Source organism: Oncorhynchus keta, chromosome 7 (genome assembly GCF_023373465.1).
Source record: "Oncorhynchus keta strain PuntledgeMale-10-30-2019 chromosome 7, Oket_V2, whole genome shotgun sequence".
NCBI lineage: Eukaryota > Metazoa > Chordata > Actinopteri > Salmoniformes > Salmonidae > Oncorhynchus > Oncorhynchus keta.
The window spans coordinates 21,717,312-21,726,238 of record NC_068427.1 but is presented as its reverse complement, the minus strand read 5'-3'; the positions used below and the strand labels follow the sequence as shown (position 1 = coordinate 21,726,238).

The window sequence follows — 8,927 nt, the reverse complement described above, 5'->3', positions numbered from 1 at the left end:
ATGTATCTGCGCTGTTGTGTTTTTTTATCTTGACTTTGTGTAGTTTAAGATATATATTATTTTCTTTTACACTTTTGGGGAATTGCTTGGACATTGCAACGTTTTACTTCAAGGAGCAACATCTTATTTTTGTTGACCTGTATAAGGTGTATATCTAGTTTTAAAAACACTTTAAAAAATCATAGAATATGCAAAAAGAAGGAGGGGCTACCGGTGATGTTGATGTAACTTCCTGTGGGCCAGAGGAAGGGGAAAAGTTAGGGAGTCATGCTAGTCTTCTCCAGTCAGCCCGCCGGTCAGTCAGAGTTTCATATTTTCTATAAAAACAAACAGCCTTGCTGTTTTAGCGTGATAGTGAAATGCCTCACCTTAAAAATAAATCTGTAGATTATTTTAAAAATAAGTATATTTTTATAACAAAAAGAGTTTGCTTGAGAAGTCATACTTATTTACGTTTCATCTGACATTTAGGGAGAGGTATGCAGTGTGTGTAATGCAGGTTTTGTACACTACTTTGCTATATGGGTCATGGTTTGTTAAGACAACAAGATGGATTTTGAGTCCCTCATGAAAATATTATTAGATTCAAAAAGTGAATGCATTTTCAATGTTTTGGTTGAGTTGTTTAAGTATTCTTTCCATCCTGAGAATCCTTTGTTTTTAATCCATAGGAGAGGTCATGTTTAAAGAAAGAAGAAGCATAAGTCTGTGCTTTGGAATACGTTTTTTTAATTATATTTGAAGGTGTAATTTCTGAGTATGCATAGCAAATAGATATGTATTCTATATATGAAATAGATATTTATATAAATATATATATATATAAACACGATTTTCACTTGGAAAGAAATGTCTATCTTTATAGAAACACAATCATACTTATCAGTTGCCCTTACTTTCTCACTGCACATTAAAAATGTTGATCTCCTCTTGTTTCATTTATGTTCGGTCTATTTTACATGGTCTTCCATGGTCCAAAAGTCAGAAGTGTAAGTAGTGCTGTAGGTAAGGTTTATGAACAGATGATGATTAAAGGATCCCGCCCACAGAGGAAGTTGCCGCCACTATTTCAACGTTGTTTCCTGTCCTAGAGATGAAGTGAACGTTTAGTTTGCACCTCCGAAGAATGACGAAGGCCATTGATACATATTCACGAATTGGGTATGACAATTTCCATGTGGAGTTGATGAACATCAACAGGCACTGACAGCTATCAGTGTAGCTAGCTAGCATGCTAATTATCTAGCTAGCTAGCATGCTAACCTTAGCTAGCTAGCATGCTAACCTTATCTAGCTAGCTAATGTTATCTGTTGTTGCATTTTGTTTTTGTTTGTTTTTAAGATTAGGCAGCTGGCTCTATGGCTGCTTCTTGAGCTGGATTTGTCATAAGCATTGATTTAAGGAAAACTTTGCCACAGATGGAAACCACTGGCCTATCTTTGACTTCCAATGTTAATTAAGGCATCTTCCATAAATTGCCCGCAAAATCCGCCATATAAATAGTTAGAAAGAAAGAATAAGATGAAAAGCCAAGTCAGCCCGTGCTCATAGTTGTCACAGGGGAAGTGAAATGATAAGCTACAATGATTTAGCTCATGATCATCATTGCATGGCGCAAATAACCTGTAACTAATTGTAAGTTCCTTGAACTTTCTTTTTTTCATTATCCAGATAGACACTTGTGGTTTCCAGCTAACGTTACACCAATCACAGCAGTAGAGCGTGTAGTGAAGCAAACCCTTAGTGACAAAACCACTCATCTTGGGGAAATGGGGGGAGCGGGTTTGCCAAATGCTATCATATCACTCAATTATAGCATTTATAAAATGGTCATATATTTTTTTAATACAGACTAGCTCAAAAATAAATGCAAATGTATTATGAGGATTTTCTGGTAAAGAAATCAAGAGGAAGTGAAAAACTGTTTTATCTGCTCCATGACTCAGGGGCCAAGAGGACACAAGGCTGTTTGGCTCAACACATTCACGAAGATGAATATCTTTGTAGCTGTTTCTGATTAATAAGCTATGCCATACTGATGAGTGGTAACATTCAAATAAATCCCAGCCCTGAAACAAAACGCAGGCTGAAAATATTTGTCATATCATAGGAAAAGACACCACATTCACACAGAACTTCCCAAAGTGGGCAGTTCAGATTTGTCACTTCAAGCCCAAATATATCATACTTTGACTAAAGCTTATTGACTTATTGACTTAAATCGCTGTACAACATCATGGGTAAGCTTTGGCCATCGTCTTTCAGCTCAAAAAAAGTGGATTTCTGCAGGTGTCGACGTTAAACCCAGTCAAACACTGCCACCTGCTGGTGCATATTAAATTAGCAATGGTTCAATGAGACAATGATACGTACACACAAGCACACGCACAGTGGTGGCACGAATCAGTAATATGGCCAGTAAATGTGGCAGGCTGGCTTGAATACACACACATCTCTCTCTCTGCCTCTATCTCTCTCTCTCACACAACATGGTGGCAAGCATCACAGTGATATAGCTTGTGTGTGTGTGTCTCTCTCTCACCCTCTCTCTCGCTCGTCTGGCAGCCTCCTGCCTGACAGCTGGCTTTTTATTACTAGACACAGGATTAATAGGCTCTTTATTATCCTAAGCAATTAGGGGCTTAATTTGAAAGAAAATAGGCCCCTATGGAGAGGATGGAGGAGAGATAGAGACATAAATATGTACATCAACATATTTAGTGTGTGTGTGTAGAGGAATGGGAAGGGGGGGGGGTCTGGCCTATCAGAGGGCAAAGTGGAGCTACAATCATCTTGCTTACACCTTCATTTCAGGTCTACAACAGTTTAAAGGGATATAGCCTGATGGGGGGCAGGGGTAGGGGCTGGGGGTCCACCCACAGGTTCCCGAATCCCTCATCGTCATGGTAACAGCTCACACTCCTCCCGCCGCCAGCTCCATGGCATCTGTTGTGGTCTTCTTGTCGTAACGCTACTCCGCCTACCTCCCCACACAAAGTCGCACACAAACACACACACCCTCAGCCATTGGGTGCAATGCGTGGTTGCACACGGGTGAGTAGCTGTTCTGACTGCTCAGAGCACCTGACCGTCTTGTGTCTCCAAGCTTCATTGCATCCCTGCTCCTGAACTGTCACACACACACAGTCCTACAGCAGAGCAACAGTAGCAGGAAGATGCTCGGTTCCTAGAGAAAACAGAGCCGGAAGCAGAGATCTTCTCTTGCTCTTGCAGAGACTTTCTACAACTCTGTCATTTCCCCATGTATGTGGAACCAATTGTATCTGTGAAGAGTTCCTTAGACCAATGTGTGACTATGTTTTGTGTATCTGAGACATGTAGCTCTCCCTACCCCCTGATCCTCCTGCATATCTTGGCCAGTAAAATTACTGTTTGTTACATATCCGGCCAGTAATGATGGAATTTGGAGAGAATTCGAATGCTCCCGGAGGCAATCTAACTCTTGCAGGTAATTTCCTCAAGTTATATTCTGCGCACCTGTGCCTGCCCTAAAGTGTGTGTGAGTGTGAGAGCGACACGATCGGTGAAATGTGATTAAACAGTACCCTCTTGTGGTCTTAACAGTCCATTGCTGTTTCTTTTTTGTGATAATCCTACAATGGATACAATAACCCTCAGAGCTGAGTGCTAGCATGATAAATGAGCTTACTGTATCTCAATTGCACAGCAACAATCACCTATTGCCTCAGACAGAGACACAGGAAAAATGTTGTGAAGTTGTGAAATCAGAGCATGAGCATCAATATGTGTGGTGAGATGTGAATCCATCTTTGTATGCAGGACAATAGTCAATGGTAGATGACTTAGAAGAAAGCCCATTCTTCACTGCAGAGTACAAACTAGCTGCCTACGACTCAGATCACACACGAAGATGAAAAGAGAATGTTCCTACCTGGACAGAAAAGATCATATGTCGAAAAGAGTGAATGTCTGTTCAGTTTGCTGCTCCCACAAGTAACCTTTAATTCAGACCAATGTCAAAGGTCATATGTTGGATCAGCGAACTGTGAACTATGAACAGATATGAACGTTTACTCAGAACCATAGTTACCAATAAAGGAACATTGGGTTATATGATCTCTTTGGGTTGAACTTGCCCTAAGGCACAGATCTAGGATCAGTTTATCCCGAACCTTAACAACTAGGGGGTAAACCACAAAGCTGACCTTAGATCAGTGTCCAGGGGCCTTTCTGATCTCCAAAGTGACAGTCAGAGCACCACTCACCTGACACAAGCATGGCAAAGCAGTTCAGAGAATACTTTTATTATAGAAAAATAGTTTTATGTAAAAAGAAATAAGTTAGAGTCCGATCAGCAGCTCTTCTTGGTCTGTATCCTCTCCTTCACCCCTCCCCATCCCAAAACACACACCCCTTTGCCCCGACTGTTCTTCACCCACCAGTGTTCATAACATTCTTAACAAAACAAACAAATATCATCCTTTGTCTATTCTTCTGTTCAACAGTCCATTCAGATCTAACGGTTGGTTAACAGTTAGTTAGATTTACATTCTGTTTGTCTGTCCTTTAGATATTAAGGTCCAGTCCAGAACCAACCCCACAGGTGTTGAGCTGAAAATTGGATAGATGTAACAGAGCAAAACTGTTCCTTTATAGCCTACCAGAGGGCAGAGTGGAGCTGCCATATTGCTTATTTCTATACAATAATGTCAGATATACATGAAGTATGTAGAGGGTAGGGGCTAGCAGGTAGGGGTAAGTGGCTAGGGGAAGTGGGGGTAGGTGTAAGTGGCTAGGGGAAGTGGGGGTAGGTGTAAGGGGCTAGGGGAAGTGGGGGTAGGTGTAAGTAGCTAGGGGAAGTGGGGGTAGGTGTAAGGGGCTAGGGGAAGTGGGGGTAGGTGTAAGGGGCTAGGGGAAGTGGGGGTAGGGGCTAGGAGGTAGGGGTAAGGGGCTAGGGGAAGTGGGGGTATGGGCTAGGGGAAGTGGGGGTAAGGGCTAGGAGGTAGGGGTAAGGGGCTAGGGGAAGTGGGGGTATGGGCTAGGGGAAGTGGGGGTATGGGCTAGGGGAAGTGGGGGTAAGGGCTAGGAGGTAGGGGTAAGGGGCTAGGGGAAGTGTGGGTAAGGGCTAGGAGGTAGGGGTAAGGGGCTAGGGGAAGTGGGGGTAAGGGCTAGGAGGTAGGGGTAAGGGGCTAGGGGAAGTGGGGGTAAGGGCTAGGGCAGTGTTTCCCAAACTCAGTCCTCGGGACCTCAAGGGGTGCACGTTTTGGTTTTTGCCCTAACACTACAAAGCTGATTCAAATGATCAAAGCTTGATGATTAGTTGATTATTTGAATCAGCTGTGTAGTGTTAGGGCAAAAACCAAAACGTGCACCCCTTGAGGTCCCGAGGACCAAGTTTGTGAAACCCTGGGCTAGGGGCAAGGTTAAGTTTCTAGAGGGTAAGGGCTAGGTTATATTTCTAGAGGGTAGGGGCTAGGTTAAGTTTCTAGAGGGTAGGGGCTAGGTTAAGTTTCTAGAGGGTAGGGGCTAGGTTAAGTTTCTAGAGGGTAGGGGCTAGGTTAAGTTTCTAGAGGGTAGGGGCTAGGTTAAGTTTCTAGAGGGTATGGGCTAGGTTAAGTTTCTAGAGGGTAGGGGCTAGGTTAAGTTTCTAGAGGGTAGGGGCTAGGTTAAGTTTCTAGAGGGTAGGGGCTAGGTTAAGTTTCTAGAGGGTAAGGGCTAGGTTATATTTCTAGAGGGTAGGGGCTAGGTTAAGTTTCTAGAGGGTAGGGGCTAGGTTAAGTTTCTAGAGGGTATGGGCTAGGTTAAGTTTCTAGAGGGTAGGGGCTAGGTTAAGTTTCTAGAGGGTAGGGGCTAGGTTAAATTGCCGAGGGAGTAGGGGCTAGAAGTGCCTACTTATAGGGGGCCATATCTAAGGGTTGTTTCTGGACGAGACCATGGAAAGCATCTACTTCCCATAGAACATCTCCAGTAGGACATCCTCCATGTTGACAGCTCCGATGACGGGCTTGAAGAAAAGCTGTGCAACCACGGCGGGGCTGATGGCCCTAAGCATGGACAGGGTGATGAGCAGTTTGGCGAAGCGTGTGGTGTCGTCCCGGTGGATCAGCCTCACGTGCTCGTTGAGCGCCTGGTGAGCCTCGCGCCGCAGTGACTGGATGTAGTGGAGGTAGCGCAAACCCGGGAGATCTGGGGGGCAGAAAAACATAATCATCGTTTATAGAAACTTTGGGTTGTTGAAAGAGCCCAGGTAAATATGGTAAACAGGTAGTTTGTCAACAGCTTACTTACCAAATATCTCACAAGGCCCTTTGGCAAGGTTTCTGAAGTCTCCAGATATGGAAGGATATCTCCTAAAGCAATCATTCCATAAGCTCAAGGCCTACATACTTCCTTTGCAGTAGATGCAGGAATTAGTTGCCAAATAATGGTGATTATGTGTATTGGTATACCAGATTTTTGTAAATTTAGTTTCCTATGTAGCAATTGGCCATGAAGCACGAAATTATTCAGGGTCTTCCTGAATAATCAGTGCTGTTTGTTTTTTGTGAAACTGCTTTGCAATTTTTTTAAACGAGAGACAGTGCTAAATTATTAAATGTATGAAATTGGAGATATTTACACGCGCTCCAGTACGGACACAATGAGACAATGAATGTTTAGTGAGAATATTAGGCGCGTTTAGAAGCATCCTGCCCACCTGAGTTGAATAGCACTGCTCCTTTGATGTAGGCATACTCCTTGGTACTGATGTCCAAACCCCAACACTTCTTCAGGAACGCTTTGATGCCCTGGATATCCGCGAGAGATACCCCAGAAGTTTCCGTGCTCTGCTCCAGCAGCGGTTCACCCTGTCTGTCCGTTAAGCCGCTCTGGCTGCCAGAGCCACCGGTCAGGATCCGTTGCAACATGCTGGGCTCTGCAGTCTCAGTGGTCTCGAAGTCTACCCGGTCCTGCGCGAAGCCCAGCACGAGCAGCGGCGCCCAGCAGTTCCGAACGAGCAGCAGTTGGTCATCCTCCGGCAGCTCGCGGAAACACGGCACGTTCTTCACGAACCGCAGAGTCTTCACGAGGACCGCAGATGCGGCTTTGCAGGTAACCTGCGGGGACCGGAGAGACCCCCTTCGTCGTGAGGAGCTGCAGGAGCATGCCTGTTGTTGCCTTAGCTCAAGCCGCGACGAAGAGGAAGAAGATGAGGAACAGGAGGAGACCCTGTGCCAGCGATGCTGTTGGTGTTGTTGTGGTTTTGTTATTGTTTGTTGTTCCTCGGTGGTCGTGAGTCTGTCGTTCTTCAGTATATGGTACAGGATGCTGTTATTATTGTTTTGCCCCCCGGCGCCCGGACAGTGGCAGCCCTCGCGAGTGGCCATGGCACGTGGTGCGCGCTACATCGGGTGCTGCTCGGTGTGTCTGTCAGGCGCTTTGAAGAGTTGGAGGTCAGAGCTAGATAGAGAGGGATATGTTTTCTTGGCCCATGATACCGCCGCGCAAACGGCAGCACATTTATATTAGCTCCCGGCTGACCTCCAGCTTTGAGAACTTGTTTAAACTTGTACATATTCCTCCTCTGAGACGCCTCCCACCAGGGGCGGATTGGTCATCTAGCAATACTGGCAAATGCCAGTTGGGCTGAACATTTGTTCAGTATCGTGGGCTGGTCGAAATGAGACACACAAAAATCATTTTGAATAAAACAATAATGCAAAAGGGCCCATTGGATGTTAAGATACTTTGTTTTAAAAACACACTATTTCTCTAATATACAGTGAGCAACGGCCAAATCAAATGTTATTGGTCACATACACATGGTTAACAGATGTTAATGCAAGTGTAGCGAAATGCTTGTGCTTCTAGTTCTGACAATGTAGTAATATCTAGCAAGTAATCTAACAAATGTACAACTCCCTTATACACACAAACATAAAGGGATGAATAAGAGTATGTACATATAAATATATGGATGAGCGATGGCCGTGCGGCATAGGCAAGATGCAGTAGATGATATAGAATACAGTATATACATGAGATGAGTAACGTAGGATATGTAAACATTATTAAAGTGGTGTTATTTAAAGTGACTAGTGATACCTTCATTAATCTATTTATTAAAGTGGCAAGAGATTTGAGTCTGTATGTTGGCAGCAGCCTCTCTATGTTGGTGATGTCTGTTTAACAGTCTGATGGCCTTGAGATAGAAGCTGTTTTTCAGTCTCTCGGACCAAGATTTGATGCACCTGTACTGACCTCGCCTTCTGGATGTTAGCGGGGTGAACAGGCAGTGGCTCGGGTGGTTGTTGTCCTTGATGATCTTTTTGCCATTCTTGTGATATTCCACCAACTATAAAAGTGATTTGTGAGCGGCAGGTAGCCTAGTGGTTAGAGCATTGGGCCAATAACCAAAAGGTTGCTGGATCAAATCCCTGAGCTGACAAGGCAAGAATCTGTTATCCTGTCCCTGGGTGCTGTGGATATTGATTATGGCAGCACCTCTCTGATTCAGAGGGGTTGGGTTAAATGCAAAGACACTTTTCAGTTGTACAACTGACCCTTATTTGCAACATAGCCTAAGTCGTTAGCGGTGAGCTCTCTCTCGCTCGCAAAAACATCATGTTGGTTTATGTCAAACCTCATGTAAGACAGTTTGTCTGCACCTTTAAGCAGCATCACCTCTTCAGTTATGATAAAATAGCCTATGCAGGCAAGGGAAAGCACAAAAAGTGAGGGAGAGGAGGGGGCAGATCAACCTATCCAGTTCTTTTTAGATACAACGGTATCCCGAAAGCTACAAAATGATCCAGGTGTGTGTTTTTGGTTTTACTATCCTTCTGGGGAGTCCGCACGCGGATGGTAAAACAGAATATTCTGACAAATGGGGGCATTTCGCTGGTCCCCACAAGGAAAAACGCTATTTTAGGCTTAGAGTTTGGGGTTTGGTTAAGGGTTAGAG

At 44.3% G+C, this 8,927-nt stretch overlaps 2 protein-coding genes across 9 annotated transcripts in view; one reads left to right on the top strand and one right to left on the bottom strand.

The window, feature by feature from the left end:
* il1rapl1a (interleukin 1 receptor accessory protein-like 1a) overlaps positions 1 to 928 on the top strand; it is a 402,960-nt gene extending 402,032 nt beyond the window's left edge. For all 8 annotated transcript variants that reach the window (XM_052522250.1, XM_052522247.1, XM_052522242.1 and 5 more), the window contains one exon: positions 1 to 928. This exon is cut by the window's left edge and continues 1,372 nt beyond it. The gene's annotated coding sequence lies outside the window, so the exon portion shown is untranslated.
* A 3,172-nt stretch (positions 929 to 4,100) lies between these two features.
* LOC118371188 (nuclear receptor subfamily 0 group B member 1-like) lies at positions 4,101 to 7,663 on the bottom strand. The gene is made up of 2 exons (XM_052522241.1): positions 6,681 to 7,663; positions 4,101 to 6,169 (listed from the first exon to the last, which is right to left on the bottom strand). The coding sequence occupies exons 1-2, from the start codon at positions 7,348 to 7,350 to the stop codon at positions 5,928 to 5,930; spliced, it is 912 nt and encodes a 303-aa protein (XP_052378201.1). The 5' UTR covers positions 7,351 to 7,663; the 3' UTR covers positions 4,101 to 5,927.
* Between the last annotated feature and the right edge of the window lie 1,264 nt (positions 7,664 to 8,927).